The sequence below is a fragment of the Ambystoma mexicanum genome, chromosome 7q (genome assembly GCF_040938575.1).
Source record: "Ambystoma mexicanum isolate Mex_15411 chromosome 7q, UKY_AmexF1_1, whole genome shotgun sequence".
In the NCBI taxonomy this organism is placed as follows: domain Eukaryota; kingdom Metazoa; phylum Chordata; class Amphibia; order Caudata; family Ambystomatidae; genus Ambystoma; species Ambystoma mexicanum.
In genome coordinates this window covers 327,299,606-327,321,178 of record NC_090941.1, presented here as the reverse complement: position 1 = coordinate 327,321,178, position 21,573 = coordinate 327,299,606, and the positions used below count along the sequence as shown (strand labels likewise).

The following is a 21,573-nucleotide window of genomic DNA, read 5'->3' as shown; positions in this document are numbered from 1 at the left end:
GTATTCTCACTTCCTCCCTGAACGGATCTCCAAGTCAATCAATTGCTTTCTGTGTGCCAAGCATGTGTTTTTCATGGAAATCCTCCAGTAACCCTGTGGGAATGCTAGTTAAAATGTATACCTTTTATCTCCTGCGATGCTGGCCGGAGAGGGAGCACAATTACATTCGAAGGGGATCAGTGTTTGTTCTACGTAACGGTAAAACATGAAGCTTTGTATACACATTTCGTTGTAACTGTTTCCTTTACCTGGGCTGCTCTTGTTTATTTCCCTTTTCCCATGAGCTTTTACAGATATTTCCTTGTGTGGAGCTGTTAAATACAGTCTGACCATCTCATTGTTGCAGTTGCGCAGAAACTTTCTATTTGTGTTTTTAAAGGGGCCCAGTTTCTTTCTTAATTGAACACCCTTTTCTCTGGAGGTTGTTTTCTGGTTTTTGGGGCTCCCCAGTAGGCGCTGGTCCAGGCACCCGTCCTTAGAAGGACTGCGTTGTCGCAGAATGCAAGGCTTAGCAAGAGCTGACGTGTTTATGCCCCCTTTGCATACATCACATATTACGATACCAGTTTTAATCTATTTATTTTTTTTTTATTGGAAATTAAATTCCCAGAGGGTCCCAGAGCTCCCTTACAAGGTTAAAAATGTGGCAGATGAAATAGAAGTTATAAAATGTTAGCATAGAACTATTAAGATAGACAAGTGGTACCAGTGGAGATGGAGAGGCAAAGTTATGTGTGGGGAAACGGCTATCTTTAGATTATTGCAATTTTATGGGGAAGAATGATAGGGCCTGAAGGGCCCAGCGAACCTAGTATTGCTAATAAGCGTCCAACGTCTTGCACATAAGATACTTTATTAATTTATACACACGGCATATGTGCAGTATTTGCTGTTTGTATTTTTGTAATGTCAAATTGCATTTTGCACATTTTCATCATGTGAAAGAAACATGGGTCTGAGGTATCCTCAAAACCAAAGTGCAGCTTTTTTTTTTAATTAGGCACCTTCTGGATACACTACACTAGTGGTATAATTTAAGGTATATACTAATATTTTTTCTAAAGAATGCTAAATAATCCTGATTATGTACTGCAGAAATTGTAGTTTACGTTATAGTTTTTTGCTGTAGTGTTATGGAGATGAAAGAAAAAGCCGTTCAGACCTAGAGGTGCGATGTCAGCGCTTAACACTGGAATTGGCAGACACAAAGCAACTAATTCAACGTGGTGACTACAAGCAGGAAAACTACGATAAAGTGAAAAAGTAAGTATTGTTTTGTATAGCAATAAAGTTTGTGTTTAAACTCATATTAAACTGGAATTATTAGTTATCCCAGTCACAAGTTTACTAACGATCCACACTACAAATGAACAAATACGATTTTCTTGAAGGTTGCCTGAACTAACACGTTTCTTTCCAGTAATCTAAGCAACACATGTTAAAACACATACTTTTATTGTATTTATTAAAATGGTAACTTTTGTATTGTAAAAGTTAGGTTGTAATTGTGGTTAGTGTTGCATCACAGGGGTTTAAGAAAGAGACGCAGATTTAAATTTCGAGCTACAAACATTTACCTTCTGGGCACACAATGTTGCGTGCCACATTCACAAACGTCACTGGTGTGTGGAGAATCTGGCATGCACTGGAAGATAGTCTTGGTTATTCACTGTGCTTTGATTGACTGACGAAACACATTGGTCAAAGCAAGGGTTCAAGTTTTTTTTGTTGTCACTGTAAGTTTAGACTATATGCTCTGCAAATAACAGGTGTGCCCTATCCTGTAACATTCTAAGCAAAAGGTGTGAAGATGTGACCAATGATAAAGTGGCCGGGGACTTTTGTATTTGTGGAATGCAGATCTCACTGGATCTGTGTTCTTGGGCCTCTCAATACTCCTACTCTCATTAGGAAGGGATTGGGGATAAACATCTATGGAATTTAGGGGTTTATCTATAACAGCAAAGGGTGTTCCTATCTTAGAGCAGCTTAAGAAAAATCTCCTAGAAGGGGGTAACATTAGAAGGTCACAGGATGCAGTCTCTAATAGGAATACTGGTATCCCCTGAGCTTTACTCAGAATATAATTTCAGGAATAAAGTGCTCATCATGCTGCTTTACTCCAATCACAAGGTTATAGCACTCTGCTTGCTCATTTGCTGCACTTAGTCTCTGGGATATAGTGCTCTAGTCTCTATTTGTAAACATTCTAGGGCCAGGATCACTTCCTCCTGCTGCAAGCATTCTAGTGCTACACCCAATGTTCAGCAGTCTCATGTCTTTAAGGGTGTTCCAGGCCTTCCACCTTCCTAGGCCTCAACTATCTCCGGACTTAAAGCTTTGTTGTATCGTGCATGGTCGAACTTGGTCCTTGCTCAGCCCCCGCTTCCCTGCAATCTGACTACCATGCTTGGTGGAGGGTAAAAAGCTGGAGACAAGATATCGAAGATCTAAGATGAGGAATACATGTGAGGACACAATCCATTCGAAGAACATCTAGTCTCCAGCTTTGCTGCTTCAGAATTTTTTTTCACCAGAGGGCATTGTGCTCAAAGCCGCGGAATCATAGTCCCTCAAAGGCCGCCATCGACATCATCTGCAGTATAAAGGGCTCGAACCGCGCCTGTTAGCTCGGTTCTGTTTTTACTGTGTTAATGGTCGCATCACTTGATCAGCCTTTCAAAGACCTTTGGCTCTTTAGGAAGTTTGAGTGCAACTGGCGTAAACTGTACGGAGGGGTAGGCTGGGGGGGTTGTTGAGGAATACGTGGGAGGAACATCCAGTCGAAAGAACGTTACAGTTGGTAAGTAACTTGTTCTTCGAATGGATTGTGCCCTCCCACGTATTCCTCATCTTAGATAGGCTCCCAAAGCAGTAAGAACTTGGAGGAGGGAGTACCAGAGATTTCAATCATGGACTGAATGAAGGATGTCTTGTGCTAAGAGGCCTCCTTGATATGTTTTACGAAAGTGTGCATTGACGACCAGGTGGCCTCCACATAAATATCTTGCACCGAAACGCCCCTATGAAGAGCCGTAGAATTCGCCATTCCCCCGGTCCTTAGCCCATCTGGAGGCTCCTTCCCAGACAATTTATAGCACTCCGAAATTGCCAGAATTATCCATCTGGATAGAGTTTGTTTAGACACTGAAGGCCCAATTTGTGTCCAGTATATTCAACAAACAGTTGGACACTGTCGGAAATTTGCTAGTCTACAAATATAGAAACTGAGAGCCCTTTTTGTGTCCAGTCTGTGCAATTTCTCCTCTTTACTTGTGTGTGGAGGAGGGTAAAAAGAGGTGTCCTAGACACACATCCGCCTTGTCCTTGGCTGCATCTCCTACTTCCCAATCTGTCTCTGGCCTTTCATAGGCTATATTTATTAAGGACTTTGCCTGCAGCCGCACATTTATTTCCCACAGTAATCCCAAACGAACCTGACTTGGTCTGTGCTTTAATGCATTCACTTGCCTCAGCTGGCTTCTGGAGGCTTGATTATTGTGATCTGCCAACTTTAGTCAAAAGTTAAATCCTGCCATCCTTGCTTTGTCCCCCACCTCCAAAACCCCTGTTTTTTTTTTTTACCCTATTTTTTTTTTTTTACTCGCGAAACCAAAAAAAAAGATGTAAATTAAAGAATACATTTGAAAACATTTTTTTAGGTAAAATGTTTTCAACATTTGTCATTCGAAATTATGTTTTCGACATATTAACCGGATACCTTACTCAAACTGTCCCTCATACTTTTTTCCATGTTAATTTTGGGGCTTGGTCTGTTCTGCGTTGCTCCCAGGGAGTTTAGTTTAGTTTGTTTATTTATAAAGCGCGTCAGAACCCTCAGGTAGCTGGGCGCATAATCATGTGCACAGCAGAGTTACATATCATTACACAAACACCTTAATACACCAGTCAGAGCATACATTAATCCAGGCTCTGAGTAGTTACATACAAGAATAAAGTATACAGAGAACAGTGTACAAGATAGTTACAGTGGAGTGTGAGGACCGGGTTCCAGGGTGGTCCTGAATCGGATAAAGCCAGGGTGAACATTACTACATGGTGGCGAATGGCGGCTGGCCGAACGTGTCATTGAGAGATTGGATGTTTAGGCTAGTAACCATGATTTTACCATGGCTCTGAATGGCCAGAATGTGGCTTCCGATCTAATTGCAAGAGGGAGGGTATTCCAGCATTGTGCTGCGAGCACTGGGAAACTTGAACCTCCTGCTGTTTTTAGGTTATAGTTGGGGATCTTTAGTTGGTGCAGGTAAGGGGTTCTGGTGGGTCTAGTGGAGCAATGTCTAGCGAATTTGTCTGAGCGGTAGCGAGGGGCGGTGCGTGACAAGCAATTATGGGTGATGACCAGGGTTCTTAGCTTGATTCTGTCGCGGATCGGGAGCCAGTGGACTTCTTTGCTGGCCGTGGATATGAGAGCCTTGCGCAGGATGTTAAGGGCACATCTTGGTGCATTATTTTGCAGGATCTGGAGCCGGTTCAAGTTTTTTGTGGTAGTGCCTAGGTAGAGTGTGTTGCAATAGTCTAATTTAGACAATATCAACGCTCTTGATAAGGTGAGGCAACTAGAGGTGGAGAGAAAAGGCCTACAGGCATTGATCCATTTATTGGTGTAGGTGGTGGCTGAGATGGTGGAGTTTTTTTAGTGACAAGGTGGATTCGAGGTACACACCTAGTGTTTTGACCTCTTTGAAGACTTTTATGATGTTGCCGTCAATGGTAAAGGATTGATACCTTTGGTCTAGTTTGTTGAGGCGAGCCTGGGACCCTACGATAAGCAGTTCTGTTTTATCGTCGTTGAGGCAAAGACTGTGCGTGGCCATCCAGGCTTGGATTTCTAAGTAGATTTCATTAAGCTTTGCAGCATCCCCTTCATAGCTGCCAGTGAGAGTGATGAGGACCTGGGTGTTGTCTGCATAATTAGTGTAGCTGACACCCAGATCGTCAAGACGGTCAAAGAGGAGCTTCGTGAAGATATTGTAAAGTGTGGGGGAAATGCAGGAGCCTTGGGGCACTCCACATGTGATTGGGATAGGGTCCGCAGCCGCGGTGGGGGCGAAGACCCTAGTCGACCTGTCAGACAAAAATGACTGGATCCACTTAGTGGCATTCTGAGAGAATGCAGCAGCCGAGGAGAGGTGTTGAGTGAGGATCTGGTGGTCAACCAGATCAAAGGCAGCAGATAGATCCAACAAGAGCAAAATGGGCAGTTTGCCCTTATCTTTGGCATCATCCATTTGGATTTTTAGATCCAAGAGGGCAGTTTCAGTCCCGTGCCTTGGTCTAAAGCCGGATTGTCGCAGGCCTAGGAGGTTGTTGTCTTCCAAATGTTGTTGTATTTGGAGGTAGGCTACCCTGTCTAAGATTTTGAGGAGAAATGGGACTGTGGTGATGGGCCTGTAATTTGTGGGGACGTTGGGGTCTAGGTTGGGTTTTTTGAGCAGGGGTAGGACCCACGCTTCTTTAAGGTTATTGGGGACCACTGAGTTTTTGAAGGAAGCGTTGATCAAGGAGGTGATGGGAGGGGCTAACTCATTAGCCCCGTCTTTGATGACGGAGGCGGGACAAATGTCACCTTTGCAGTTGGATGGTTTGAGACTGGCGATTATCTTGATTACTTCCTCTTCTGTGACTGGTGAGAAGTGGAAGGAAGGGCAATTGGGAGTGGTGTGGTTTATTATGCTGATGGGATTCTGTTTGGAGGCAAGGTTGGCTTTTTTTGCTTCTATCTTAGTTTGTAGGAGGGCAATTTTATTAGCAACGGCCAGCTGGATATTATTGCACCAGGTCTTGTCTTTAATGCAGTCCTCTGAAGGAGGCAGTGGTGATTCGAGTTCCCTTAGTATAGAGAATAGTTCTTTAGTGCCAGATTTGGCGTTTTGTATACTCATGTTATAGATCTCTTTTTTAGCATTTACGATGGCGGATTTGTAGGTGGAGGCTGCTGAGGCGAACTTATCTTTAGTGGAAAGAGAAGGGGCTTTTCTCCAGCTAGTTTCTGCAGTTCTTTTGATATTGCGGAGAGCCTTTAATTCTGCTGAGAACCATTTGTTGGAGTGGGCAATGGGTTTGGCTTTTCGTTGTTTAAGAGGAGCTATCTGGTTGAGAGCTAGTACTAGGGTATTGTTGTATAGGTCTACAATGGCTTATGGGTTGTCATTTTGCGTAGGTAGATTAGTTTTACTGATAGGCACGAGAAGAGGTCTAAGATTCTCTATAGTGATGTTGCGGTTATTTCTGGAGATTATTTGAGGTAACCTAGTGGGTAGTGTGGTAGAGGGTATGGATCTGGTTAGAGAGAAGGTAATAAGGTGGTGGTCAGTCCAAGCACAAGGAGTGATGTCAGTCAGTGAGAGGTTGCATTTGGCGTCTGCAAGCCAGTCCAAGGATCTTCCTTTTGTATGTGTAGGTTTATTAATGTGTTGGGTGAGGCCTAGATGAGTAATGGTGTCATTAATGGAGGTGGCCTGATTGTCATTGCGGTCATTAAGTCCCAAGTTGAAGTCGCCCATAATGATGATTTGAGATTTAGGTTTCAGGTTGGTAGTGAGTAAGAGAGATATCTTCTTCAAAGGTGGAGGGGGCTCCTAGGGGTCTGTATATAATGTGGAGAAGGATAGTTTGGGTGTCAGATAATGGGAGTTTGACGGATAGGAGTTCGGCTGAAGGTAGGGTTGTGCTAGTTACTTCTCTGATGTTTAGGGTGGATTTCGCAATAATTGCTATTCCTCCTCCTATTCCATTTTTTCTGTCAGCTTGGATGATGGTGTAGTTATCCGGGGTGGCTAGAGCTATTGTGGGACCGGCTGCTAAGTGGAGCCATGTCTCCGTGATAGCGATAAAGTCTAGGTGGTTGGTGGAGATAATGTCGGCAACATCAGTAGCGTGGGCTACCAATGAGCGTGCTTTGATGAGAGCTCCCTTGATGGAGGTCAGTGGAAGGTTGACTTTCGTGAGTGGTGGTGGGTGAGGTGTTGCAGGCTTGTGACTCGGTGGAGGGTCAGTAAGTGAGGTGGGCTGTGTGAGATTCCTAGCCTGATTAGTGAGCATTATGGTGCGTTTTACATCAGGATTAGTGCGATGGCTAAGTCTAGCGTTTCTAATCATGGTCGGTGGGGCTGCGTTCAAGAAGGTGGTAGAGGGTACAACAAGGCGAGAAGCTAATCTTGTATTTCTAAGAGGTGTGGGACAGGGTATTAAGGGTGTAGTTGGGCTGGCGAATCTGTTTATCTAGTCCGCTGGAGATAGTAAGTCTGGGTAAAGTGGTGTAGTTGTGTAGGCACAGTTCTGAAGTGAGATATTCTGGAACAGAGGGAGGAGAGTAGCCATAGTTAGAGTGGCACCTCTAAGTGCGGCCATCATGGGTAACTTGGCTCTGGAGATAGAGGCAGTGAGGTTCATAAATTATTAGCAAGAATAGTTTGTACGTTCAGCTAACGTGTGTGTGGACACTAGTTGGGCGTTTCAATGGCAATAACATGGGCATCAACTCAAATTGCAGTCAACTCAAATTGCAGTGTGCAGAGGGCAGTGTGGAATGCAATTCAGGGCGCAGGGCACCTCTAGGCTAGTCAATGCAATTACAAATGGGCTAAATGCAATTCAGGGCGCCTCTAGGCTAGTCAATGCAATTACAAATGGGCTAAATGCAATTCAGGGCGCAGGGCACCTCTGGCTAGTCAATGCAATTACAAATGGGCTAAATGCAATTCAAGGCGCAGGGTACCTCTAGGCTAGTCAATGCAATTTACAAATGGGCTAAATGCAATTCAGGGCGCAGGGCTCCTCTAGGCTAGTCAATGCAATTTACGAATGGGCTAAATGCAATTCAGGGCGCAGGGCACCTCTAGGCTAGTTGATGCTAAATAAAGAGACATTTGGGTGCGAAGCATCCATTGAGTGTCGTAGTACATCTTAGATAAAGTACATAGTGTAATAGTGCTGCTGAGTAGTAGGCGCTAAATGGTGCAGTAGGGCGGGAAGGCCAGGTATAACAAGACATGCAGGGACATCACCCACAAGACACATTTGGCAGTGGAAGTAGATGAGTAGGGAGGAGGATGACAATGCACGTGATTCAGGCTAGGGGCATGGTCATAGCAGTCAGGCTGTATAGGCATAGGCAGGACCATCAGTACATGTTGAGAGAGTGGTCACACTTATGTGCACTGAGGCAGGTTTGGGCTACTGTGGCATTGCATTGTCTGAGGAGGGATGGAGGAGTACTAGCTAGCAGTTAGCTAGCAACGAGCACAATGAGCCAAGATGGCTAGTCTGAGTGGAGGCAGGGCGGTTGCACCGCAGGACGGAGTGACTACACAATGTAATGACAGGCCATATCTGTACAGTTAGCAAATAAACCTTGGTAATGCTGCTTGCACAATTAGGCAGAGCACTGGCACGCAATGAGAGCTCTATTAAGCGAGGGGGTACATTCGGACTAGGATGTGACCGAATATCAATCGGAGCGTCCCGACTAAGTTCGTATGTCAGTAGGAATGAAGTGGAGTGCAGACAGTTTGAATGGGTTTACTATGTAAATTGTCTTACGGTTCGAGGCAGCGGTTCCTTGTCTTGCAGTCCTTTATCCATCACATGGAACTTGCTGTAGGCGGAGGGGCGGCCGGCAGAAAAACGGGCAGAGAGTATGGGCGAACGGCGAGGAATGCTGAGGACAGGCTTGGGACAGGATGCCTTTGTGGTCCTGCCTTCGTGGAAATGCCGGCTCCCGCCTCCCGGTTTCTATTGGCCCTTATTCAAAACAGGATTCCACAGCGCTACATCATTCTCCAAAGGGATTCCTCTTAGTCTCCCGATAAACAGATTTAGATTTTTCGCAAAGGGTCCCTATTGACATGGGACCACACACGGAGGGCTGCACATAAGCTGTGTCTTGCCAATGTGTCCCGATTTTCTACCATTACTTGGCTTTTACTAGGATGTGTGCAACCCTCTGCCTGACCTCATAAACCGCTGGGACACAAGTCTTTGACATAGGTCAAATGTACCTCGTTGTGTAGCTCTCCATCGGCTCAGCCATCAGGTTTGGAGCAGAAGCACTACTTGGAGTGGGGGCTCTGCGACTCCACCCTGTTCCGCCTACAGATTTCTCATGGCTCTGGCATCAAGTATCTGGTAGACAGGCTTTCCTGTCTCACGTATTTGCCTCTATTCCATTGTACTGGATCATGCACCTGATTTTCAGCAGTGTGTAGGGCACTTCTGGTATGGTCAGTGTGTCTGAAGCATGGGGTATAGCCATGACTCCAACAGTGCCCACAGCGTATGGCTACATTCCATTCCCAGGTGTCACTGCTGGGAGGTTCACTGTGCCTGGTGTAACAAATCTGAGAGACCTTTCCCGTGCGGCCAGGGAGGTGCTTGCACAGTACAATAATCCCCCTGGGCAGTGCACAACAGGAGGATCACATGTGGCGGGAAGCCTTGTATGGTACTGTGGTTGACTGTTCTCAGCAGATACATTATTCTTCCTTAATACACCCAGTCCCCTATCAGATATCAAATCCCTCCACCTCCTTTGTAGGCAGAACCAATGTACTCTTTTGCAAGGTTTGTGACTTTAATATACTTTAAAACCTTCACTCGTTTGAGAATACGGAGTGTTCTGCCTCGCAGGGCAAAACCACTACGGGGATGAGCCAGATCACTCGGAGGAAACAGTGAGTGCTCTAGTCTTTTTTGCAATTTCAAGCACCTGAAGGAGCACAGCTGGCTGGCACGGGAATTCAAAAGAAACTCCGCTGTGAGGCTCCTGGAGAACGATCCTCCAAGGAGGAACAGCGGGTCGCCTGCACCGGGTGGGCATAGAGAATCCGAACGGGAAGCCACAAAGCAAGGGGAAGGAAAACCTGACAAAAGTCTGAGCAGGGAAGACCGACAGGGTTGTTGCTTACCGCCTGGTGACTCCAACTACCATGAGCCTGCTTGGAAGGCAGGACAAGCAACCAGAGAAGAAGATGCGCCTGTGGAACCGCTGCAGAACCCGCTATTTATTAGGGAGCTGCCAGAGCCTTGATGAGCAACTCAAGAGCTGGGAAAATGCTGGCACTGTATCGCAGTGAGAGAGAACAGGTATACAGGTTTACCAGAACGTGTTGGAGGTCCGGGTACGCTCGAGAGTGGAGACATATAGGGTGTGGGACTCTAAAGTTGCATACTTGGCAGGATAGTGAACCAAGAGGCAGCAAACATGTGCAAGTCGAGAACCTGCACCCAGACCAAGAAACTAGACACAGAGGGTCTGAGACCCTGAAGTTGCATACTTGACAGGAGAGTGAACCAAGGGGCAGGGAACCTGTGCGAGTCTGGGACCCGCACGCATATTAGAAACCAAACTCTAAAGCCAGGAGGGTCTTTAACTCAGCGGAAAAGACATTTCATAAGAACTACTTTTGCGAGTCTGAGACTTGCTCTCAACTAGAAGGGAATTGAAGGACTGGGAATTGTGCTATCCAGTTTTTCTGATGGATTATACACTTAGACAAAAGGAGCATCACCCTAGTTTTGGAACTTATTATTTTGAGACATTATGTTTTCATCACTTTATTGCCAACAAGCCTGGATACTTTTCTGTTTACTGAGAACACCAAGAACACTGTTTTATGTGAAGTAAATGAATTCCTTGCACAGTTATGGTAATATATTAATGTTCGGGCAGAAGTAGGTTTTCTTTGGACACGACAGGGACTGACTTTTAGTTTCAGATTTCCTGACATTTTCATTTGTTTCTTTAGAGTCGGGAATCTCCGCTTATTTTTAGGGACAGTGAGGTATTTTTCTAACCCTTTTTTTCTTTAATAAAAGTCCTTGGTCGTAAGCGATGGCCTGTTACTACTGTTAAAAGTAATCTGTCCCTGCATGACAATAAGCTGGCTTTTTGGGTAGGGAGACAGAGCTCTCAAGTTTCTCTTTGCCAACATGCAAGTCATTCAGTCCTGATTTCTACTTGGAATTCCAGGATTTGTAGTCCTAAATTTAAAAAGGTTAATACAGTTGTACCTGGACTACACCAGGATGCTATAAGGTCAGTACCAAACCTATGATGCAGTTAAAAGAGGGCTTAGGTAAAGAGAGATCAAATACATATTGAGGATTCTTGCTAAACTCAAAATCATGTTTGATGGGCGTGCCCTGCTTTTTGTGTTTGTGGTCTGTTTTGGCTAGAGCAGTGTTGAGAATCATGGATGATTCGTTATGGGTCTCGGAGTGGTAGGAATGAAACGGCAGGGTGTGCGTCAGGAAGGAGAGTTGCCTGAGGGGGGAGCAAGTCGATGCATCAATAAAGGTTACTGTAGCCAACAATGGTTCGCTAATTCGGAAAAGGAGGGGAAGCTCAGTTGATTTCAGTGCAACAAATTGGACATAAAAAGGAGAGCAAACCATGCCACCACTTGTGGATTTTCTTTAAAAGGGCCAATACTAGGTGGGCTGGGGATTCCCTGGGTTTGTGAAGGTGACAGGTTTTTCTTTGGATTGAGAAAACATAGGGTGTCTTGTGTTGGGGGAAACTGGGGTTTCTTGCAGTTTTTGTTATGGCATCCATGTTTCACCTACGGCTCCGGAGCAGATTGCGCTAAGTATGTTTTGAGTCCTGTGGGATCCTTTGATCATTATATGATGTGCAGTAGGACTATGGCATCTCTTAAGTGCTATCTTGGAACATAAATGGGGCTTTTTGACAAAATCACAAGGTGCAGTGATCAACTGTTCTAAACGTATTGGCCCAGATTCAGTCCTATTGCAAGAGACGCATCTTGCTAGCAGTAATTGTTAACAGTAGGAATTTGTACTATAGTTTTTCGTGCTGGTTTCCTGTGAGGGTCTAGATGGGTGGCGATACCTTTGAAGAAGCACCTTACCTGTGCGACCTTAAGCTCAAAAACCGCCGTGGGCGTCAGATTCTTAGTGTTTACTTGGGATGCTGTGTTAGAGGTTATCACACTAATGTGTATGCGCACCCATCTGTCACAAAAGAATGTGTCTGTATTTCGTGAGGTGAAAAGCCCACTGCGGAACCAACACACGCAGTACAGTTTTTAAGAGGCTGCAGCATCAATCATAAAAATGGAAGAAGGACTGAATGGAGCGTCAAGTCGGCCCTGGAAGAACAAAGAACAAGGTCAATCCGTGGCAGGGGACCTGAAGGCTGGAAGCCGAGACGTGACTTTCCAAGAGGTCCCAATGAGGCGAACCTGGCTGGTGGCAAAGAGGAAATGAGCCTGACTGGCGAAAACAGACCGAGAACGAAGACGTGAGCCAGAGGGGTGACAGAGTCTGGAGCTGCAGAGCTTTGCGAAACAGAACGCAGAGCGCGGCAGCAACACAGAAGCTCTGCTCCAACTCGAGGAGAGACCGGAGACCACCCAGAGACTTCCCAAAGGTAGAAAAAGGACCAGACCAGTTAGTGGGGTGCTGAGGGAGCTGATAGAATTTAAAAGCCTTTTGAATACATCCGAAAGAGCAAAAGGGGATAACAGAGGAATTATTCCAGTTGATACACACTTTGGGAAAGAACCTATGTGGACAGTGCCTGGCAGGAGAGCACCCTAGATTTGACTGGACCTGGAGGATACAGGCATAAAACAAGACAGTTTACAGTGATTCCATCCATTTCATAGTATGTAAGCACTGTATTGTCATTAGATCGAATGACAGAACTGTTTTGTACACCAAGTTGTTTTGCAAACATGGGTTTCATTTTAGTTCTTTTGCTGTATTGCAATGTGTCGAAAAACATCTTAAATTGTTTTATAAAAAACAGTGAATGCCCAGAGGTCATGTACCATTACCATGCTTACTGGTTGAGGGACTTTAAGTGAAGGGCCAGGGTAATCGCATGTGCATGCCCTCATTGGATATGGGGTACTCCTAGACAAACACGGAGACTGTTCTTTAGCCTCAAGACAAAAGGCTTTAGGGAACCCCATTATGGAATAGGTAATTGGAATATGATCTTCTTTTCCCAAAAATGATTTTCTTGTCGCCTCACGACTGGACGACTCCTATTCACTCTGGCTGGCACTCTCAGTGGTTCATTTTTTCAGTTCAGGGTGCTCTACCCCCATACTTTGTTTTTTTAAATTCTTTTTTATTTTTAGCCAAGTTTATGGTCAGGACAACCTCTCCTGACCATTGTATCCGTGCCACACAGCGCTCTCAAGGTTGTCGATTTTTCAGCACCCCCTCTTGCAGCTGCTGGTTTATGATGACCCCCTTGTCGCCCAATGACTCTCTACTCTATTGCTTCCGAGTTGTTGCAGGGTCAGTTTTGAGGTTGTCTCATTGTAGCCCACTGCCGTTTGGGAAAGTGAGCTGGGACACATGCAACAGAATAGAGTCCCTCTGGAGTGGAGGCCTGCCATGGGTGCCTTGTCAGACGTTCTGCTTTGGGTTCTCAAGAATTGGGTGTGCCTGTCTAGCACGATTTATCAAGGTGTCTATGCATTTACATTTTTTATTTAGTTTTTAGTAGAGCACACTATAACGGGTGATGATATGCTCCATCAATGGTGCTGTAGGCACGAGCCATAGGGCGGTAATTCGAAATCCCAGGACAAACATTATGGGCCTCTTGCGAGCTTGGCCTTAATTTGGCTGTAAATCCACAGAATTACCAACCTAACTCCTTTACTATTACCAGCACCTGGTCATGTTGCAAGTGCCAATAAACATGTGTAAATCCCCTTTTTTGAACTCCATTTGACATATTGGTGATAGTTGTCGGATTAGCAGTGATCGTTAAATCCATAGAGGTTTAACCTTAACTGGAGGATAGGTCGATACTCCATTTCAAGGTCAAACTATGAATTTGGTGATGCAGTAAAAGGAGCAGTTATTCCATTGCTGCCAAAAAATCTGTGGCAAAAGAATCTGTAACACTTTTTTTTTACTGCACTGACAGGCTCCTAATGAGGGCAAATGTCTAAATAAAAATAAAATGGTGTCATTGAACAATTACTTTTAAGGTTCTTACTAAACTGATAGACATGGACACTTGCTAAGAAACGCGCACAGAGCTTTCAAGATGTGTAGCTTTATTAAAAAAATAATCTACCTCTAATTCTGTATATTTAAAGGAAGGAAAAGCTGGTAGATTGGCTTCTGAAGATCTTTAGGAAACATCCAGGAATACATCTTTGAAGTGGCGAAGCCAGAAAGATGAGACCTTTAGAATGAAGGTTGAAGCCTTGAACTAAATTTGCTTGGCCACTGGATGTCGTGTAATGATTGCGGGACTGGAGATACATGGTCACTCCGAAGCAGTCCCAATAACGAAGGAGCAGCAGCCTTTTGGAGCAGCTGTAAATGAGTTACAGAATACTCTGGGAAACGTTGCAGTAGTGCAGGTGGTTGGAAAGTAAAGGTTTAACCATTGTCACCTGAGTAGGAAATGTGAAGGAATTAAGAACTCTGGACTGGGTCTCGCAAGCTGTCTTAGGAGACCATGTCAAGGAGGCATCGAAAGGACGGCCTGACGTTTTACGATTGTGACAGGTTTTTATAACTAGTGGGCTTAAAAGTCTGCAGACCATAAATCCAGATTAGCAGTAGACAAGAGTTTCAATTTTAGACCTGTTGAGCTTCTTAAATTTATATTGACACATCCTTGTGTCTATTCAGTAAACCATACATTTCACTGAGGGAACCTGATACTTTCTTGATCACCCAGGTAATCAATATGTTTAAAGACGCAATTGATCAAGACCGTAAGTGGTGGACAGGACTGATTATAGTAAAGTATAACCTTGTGTAATACAAAATTAATTTTTATTTGTATACAAAATTCTTAAGTGACAATTTGTAATATCAAAGCTAAAAAAGCATGTTCCTTTCAAAAATAGATTATACAATTGATTACCCCAAATCTATTCAACCTAGTTCATCAGACGTACCCTTTTGTGTCCACATTCTTACTTTAAATTCAATGCAAACATTCTATAGTAGCCTTTTATGTTAATGAAGGCTTAACAACATGACTATTGGCAAATTCCTATGCACCCGGTTTGTTTAATGGTGTGTCTCTTGCTAAACAATAATGAAGTCGTCAACGCGTGTTTCAGCCGGACTGTGAAAGCCTTTACACTATGGCTCTCTGATGGCTCCAGCCTTCTTCAGGACAAAGATGGGTTTCTCACTGTGCCCCACTTTTTTACACCTTTCTGTGTTGGTGGCTTCTCTACAAATGAAAAACACTCCCATTACCACACAGGTTCTGTCCCCACTTGTCAATTCTCAATTTGAATACATCTATTCATGCTCATTTCATATGAATGTAAACAGGACCTGCACCTACCTCAAAGACTAGCTCTGGTTGTAGGCTCAGGATTCCCAGTATTTTCTTTCTCCTATTCAGGTGACTGTATCACTTGAAAGCTGACCCATCTGTGGGCATCAAGGTGTAGAACAGGCAACAGTAAATGTTCTATCACTTATGTGCATGTAAATGCATGCACAGTCTTGCCTTGAATTCCCCTATTTCGCTAAACTTACTGTATGCAATAGGTGGATCCATGTCATCTATGTCTGCCTACTGATTACTCTAGATGAGCTGGAATTGCTGCAGGAGACCTGCAAAAGTGGGAGCCCATGGTTACTGGATTGTTCATATGTTACAATCTAATAAAAGCCCTGAGAGGGACTTCTAAGGCTTACCACTGGTAGTGGCGGCCGCTCTTTTTCTCGTTATTTTGAGCGCTGTATATGTTTTTCCTGTACTGGATCTCTCCGCTGTTGCATGAATGTCGGCTTGGTTCCTCTTATGTATCATCTGGAAACCAACAAAGAGTTTGGTTCAGTCAATAGAAAACCCTGCTCGATGAATACTACTCTAAGCTGGTCTGGGTAGTCCTACTGTTTACTGGGACAACCGTGGGCAATTTGATAGTTAACATAGTCCGCATTGACATGCACATCCAGAGAGACCCTGCAAAGGCAGCTAACCGATCTAGTAAAATCTGAGCCACAGTACTGCCACCCCCAGCCGCCATTCTAAGGTTGTCAAACAGTGACCAGTACAGGTTCCATACCTTGCCGGTTCAAAAGCCCACCTTGGTATGGTGCAACAATGTAATTTTCAATCTAATTTTGAATGTGATTAGCTATTTTTTCAAAATGTTTTAATTCATTAGTAATTAAATTGGGGTTTTTTTAGAAGTGGAATTTCAATAGTTTTTTAGTTCCTTCAGAATCCCAACATATGTTTTGATGAGGCATTAACAAATGCTTTAAAGTCTAGGGCAATGAGCCCTGGAATAGTTTCCAAGAATTATGCCGTGCTGTGTGTAAGAGGTGAGCCGGATGGTTTTCAGTTAATTATAAGTTTGATTATTTATTATTTTATAGCAGGTAGGAAAATAGATAGGTTAGATCTGGACTAGATGGAACCGAAGCCGAGAAAGTCATTAGAAGAGAAGACGGTGTAGAGGAATAGGTGAACATGTCATGCCTAGCTCCCACCCCTCACCCCTGTCATACTGGAACAGCAGGAGAAGAGCTGTATGTGAGACACCAGGTCTCATCACAATACTACTTGGTGTCTGAGAGACGATATGCACTCAAACGACTGTGCCAAATGTACCCTTTCACTGAGAAGGTGGAAGGATGGCGGCACACACCATTGGCCATCATGGAGTTATAAGTGAAATCTAACAAAGGCAGAGTGACGTCATGAAGGACACATACGAAAACACACTGAAACGATATGAAAATACTCAATGATCAAAGATTTAACTGAAGTACCAAGAGAAACGTGTAATTGAATGTGAAGAAATTTTATATGCAAAGAAGCTAAAGTAAGCTGCTGACTAATAAATGTATATACGCAGAAACGCAAGGTATATGAGACGTATAGAAGCTTGCAACAGAGAAAAACATAACCTGGCTAGAGCAGCCATGATGGGAAGATGGATGTTGGACTTGTACTAAAGCCAGTCAAGCTACCTCAAAGACAGACCCGGGCTGCAGAGTCAGACGCTGGAAAGACAGCTTGGTGTCAGGAACAAAGAGGAGTCTATTGGCCTGGGATCAAGGATGCTACTTCACGGAATAATTGCAAGGCACAAAGGGAGTTAAATGAATAACCTGTATTTCTCTTAGATTGAGTGAAGGAGAAAACATCTGCAAGAGCCAAGCATTGAACAATTAAATGTGCGAAAAACCCATGTAGACAGAGTGAGCAAGTCTCTATAGGCCAAAAGGGTAATGATACCCAATTCACTTGAATCAAATAGCAGTAAATAGAAGGCCGAGATGGACAGATTTGTGGTCTCCTCACATGTGATTCAGAAGTTGAAAACAAGGGCTATTCATTAAGCCCAAAGGAAGATAATAGTGTGCCTACGCTCCCTTGATTGTCCCTGAACAGAGAACAGGCTTTGATGTCAATTACAAAGGAGAAGCCTTGGCTTAGAGCCTGACCGATGAGAGACGATGGACTAATTGGGAAGTGGGGTGTAGTCCGTTGTTTGCAGCACCAGAGTTTCGTTTTGCTTACATGCTGCAAAAGTGAGCCGAAAGCCCAAGGTTCCAAGTTTGGGAAAGCATGGCAACCAATCAGAGGGTCTATGTATCAACAATTTTGCAAAGACAAACCTGCTTCCAATTTATTCCAGCTATAGTCAGTATTATACGTATTAGGAGGTAGTTCAAGGCATACCTGTAAAGCATGGGAGGGGGGTATCTGTACTTCTGCTCTCTATATGGCAGAGGAGAGGCCCAGAGGACCCCAGCCAAGATTCTCTATTTGGTAAAATGTGGGCGAGCAATCAAGGCCTAGCTCTCAGGAGGTGATGCGGGCTGGTTCTTAAGTACAGTGTAGACCCCAAGCACCCACCAAGGAATGTCCACACACTGTTAGTGATAACACAGTTCTTTATATAAATAAGGTAAATTATATACAGAATCACATTAACACACTTTGCGCTACAGTTAATCTACAATGGCAAATATATACAGTTTCTAAGTGGTACCACAATTATAGTTTGATTCCTTTAAAATGCATTAACTGTACTAATTTCAAAGGGGGGGCGTGGCTTGGCAGCCATGGAGTAGGCTGTGATTCCTGTGTGCTCCGAGATCCGGCAATTTGATCCGACAAAACGCACGTTTTTTTATGTATCTACAGCAGCTTGAAACACATATAAAGGTGTGAGAAGGTATGGAGCAGGACATGAGCAGGCTGGCTGCACGTTTGCAGCTGAGGAACAGCCCCATTGCAACGTATCTTGGAGCCAGCCGCGAGTGAGGACACCAAAATGGCAGCCGCAGAGAACAAAGGGATTCTGAGAGGCGCAACCCTGTGAGACGAAGCTCTGCTCGGTGGGAGACTGAAGTTGCGAACTGCCGGCACAGCTGAACAGGCATAATATTACTGAAGCAGGGTGGATGCAATGAGCAGAGGTCCCTGACTAACACAGCCGAGGACTTTGGAGGGGGCATGTCGATTGCGAGTGCTTGTTGCAATTTGTGGATGCGGTAAAAAGTGCCCCAACATTTACACACAGACGTGCCCTCCAGCGAGTGCGCACAGCGCTGGAAGCGGAGTACAGGGGCGGCCTTGGACATAAAAGCGGCGGCCGGGCCCCGGAGGACAAAGGACTGACTGTATAGCTATAATAGGCGGAACCCGGATAGCGTAGTAGAAGAAGGCAGACACCGTGACGGGGGCTCCGTGGAACCTCCGACATCGGGAGGTTTACGGCCCGTATAATATCTGGTAACTGTGTGGCGGGCGTTCATGGCCGTGGATCCCGATGTTGGCCGGACCGTCCCTATTCAAATAGAAGTAGACGCTCGCGGGCGGGCTCCCCACAGCGCGAGGAGCGCATGAGGAAACGAAGAGACTAAGCAGGTCAGCTGGCGAACTGTGCCCTAAGAAGCACGCACAGAGGTGTATTGAGGCAGACCCCCACGGACCCCCTGCAGAAGGAGGCGGAGGGCCACGCTTTCGCCATGTGACATGAGCTGAATGGCCTGGGGCTCGTGGCCGTGTTGGTGCCTAAACCCCGTCCCGAATACAGCGTCGCAAACACAGCATTGGAACGAACAGGCGAGGCGTTGAATGGATGCCCAGAGATCGAGGCGCAGATAGCTGAGCTGAGGGACGCAGCAGACACTATTGGGCCTGGGTCGCTATGGCAGCGGTTGGTACTGCAATGTGATACATAACGAAAGGTGCAAAAGTAAACACAAAGCACATGAACACTCCCTGGGCCAAACAAAGGCTATATGAACGAACTGATGCCCTCCCAGTGTCAGCGAAAGCAATACTGGAGAAGTATGAGACTGGAGCCCACACATGCACATAGCAAGTGCCGAGAGAGCACGATGTGGTGCGCTTCTTAATGTGGGATGCAGGTGGGAATAAGTGCCGCTTGGAAGTTACAAACGGAGCGGGGAGTACGTTACAGCTTGTCTCGTCACAACAAGGACCCCGTGAGTCGACCCCCCCACCGCTGTGAAGGTTTGTGGCAGATGCAGACTGCTGGTCTGTGAAGAGGCTCCGCTGCTGAGAAGTAGCCATAAGGAATACGGTGCGCAATGCACATACGAGGAGTGCCGCTCACCAACTACTCATAAACGAACGCAGCAAAGTGAGCTTTGGTGGAAATTGGGACTTGTACAAAGGAAGGGACTTCCCGGTGAAATGTTACCAGGAAGTAAGGAATAGGTGGACTGTGAGCGCGGGCCCCGGAAGCAGGATCCTGCAAACACTGCCTGAAGGACAGACGTGGGAGGACACAGCCCACTCCAAGATCGACCTTGCGTGCCGCCTAGCAGGGTGGCCCACTGAACACCCAAATACTGACCTGAAGTGGGGAAGCTACAGTGACACAAGAGAGCGGACATAAGACATAGTGCAGTTGCAGGATGTCGGTGAAAGGGCTGAAGTCCAAGGGTTAGCAATCCACTATGGACACCTTTGCAAAGGTGCAGCGGGCCCCTTCAACCGCAGCACAAAAAACGGAGGAGGCATCGGGAGAGGACTCCCCTGCAAGGGAAAACCAACAAGTTCTAGCGGCCATAACGGACTTGAGTGCTAAGTGGGGCACGGCGATGGCGGAACTGCGTATGGCCCTAGAAAGTAAAATGGATGCCGTGGGAGTGGAGGTTACCTTCTCCAGCATGGGGTCTGGCATGGATTCACATGCTCATGAATATTGCCCGTCAGGCTGGGAATCCTCGGTAAAGAAAAAATCAGCATCAGTTTCGTTTCTGATCTCTTTCTTAGTAGTAACCAATCACTGATCTCTGGGTCATACTGCCCCCAGCCAATGACAGCCCTCTCCCTAAGCCCGCCCCCGGCAGCCATCCTCAGATTTTTACTGCACGTTCAAGTGTTGGGCGTCCTCGTGCTGTAGCTCTCGAGCCTTCGCGCTTTTTTCAGGAGATTTTTCTCTTTTAAATAGAGCCTCAAGCTCCACCGTTTCTACACCCGATCAACGGGGATCAGTTTCGGAGTTTTCTACGCCCCTCAAGGGTGAAGATTTCGTCGAGTTCCGCTTTTGGAGGATTCCAGAAGTTCTGAGGCCTACCCCGGACATGGCCCAGGAGAAAGGAAGCTTGACGCCCGGGAAGCTGTTCAGGACCTGCCCTGGATGCCAGCTTCAGAATGTTTTCAAGGAGGACGAGCACACGGGGAAGGACTGCGCGTTTTGTGGGAACATGTCGGAGCGGACCATGAAGGATCGCCACCTCAGTCTCGCCAACTGGGTGGAAGGGAAGAGCCCGTCAGGCGAGAAGAAGAAAAAGAAGTCAGAGCGGTCTTCTAAGTCCTTTGAGGGCGCCCCGGCGACGGGGGCCCAACAAAAGGCTAAGCACCGTGAGTCCGCGGGCACCGGGAGCGCCGAACGGTCGGGCTCCTTGGCTGCCAGGCAGGGCGCATCCCCTCCGGCACCATCAACCATGAGAGTCCGAGAACCCAGCGAAGCTTCTGGAGAGGCCCCGGTCGATCTCGAATATTCCGGGAGAGGGGGAGCGAGTCTCAGACCCTCCCCCCAAGGTGAAGGCCCCAGACGTCCAGAAGGTGACGATGGCCTTAATTCACCCTACTAAGACCTCGATTGAGGATGTCGCCGTGGCCCTGGCTCAGCCTGTGGCGGCTACACCAGTGGCCCAGAGTCTCCCTGCCACCGCGGAGGGAGTCGTGTTTCAGGCCCATTGAGAAGACCCCCACGAAGTCCTCGTTGGAAAAGGTGGGGGGAGGGGCTGGTGGCCATCATGGATACGGACACAACCTCTGAAGAAGAGCTCATCGAAGTCGATGAGGCCCAGCCCATCGGGAGGGATCCCGACGAGGGCGACGACGAGAGCGACGGGGTCGCCGACAAGGCTCCTCAAGAGCCCCCGTGCCCGTCGTTTCCGGCCGCTGGACACTTTGGCGGCCATTTTGTCAGCGATTCTGTCCTTATGTTCGGAGATAAGGACAAGGTTGCCCCTCCCCCCGACAGAGGTACCTGAGCCAGACCCGACGGGGGAACCGGAGCCAGGACCTTCGGAAAGTCCACCGCATAAGAGGAGGAGGATGCATCCTACGCCACC

General features: G+C 46.2%; 1 protein-coding gene across 1 annotated transcript in view; it reads left to right on the top strand.

The window, feature by feature from the left end:
* The window catches only part of PIBF1 (progesterone immunomodulatory binding factor 1), a 1,771,771-nt gene that overhangs the window by 387,224 nt on the left and 1,362,974 nt on the right, over positions 1-21,573 (top strand). Inside the window, exon 6 of the mRNA XM_069639889.1 lies at positions 1,130-1,263. Within this exon, the coding sequence (XP_069495990.1) occupies positions 1,130-1,263 (134 nt within the window). The remainder of the gene's footprint in view (positions 1-1,129; positions 1,264-21,573) is intronic.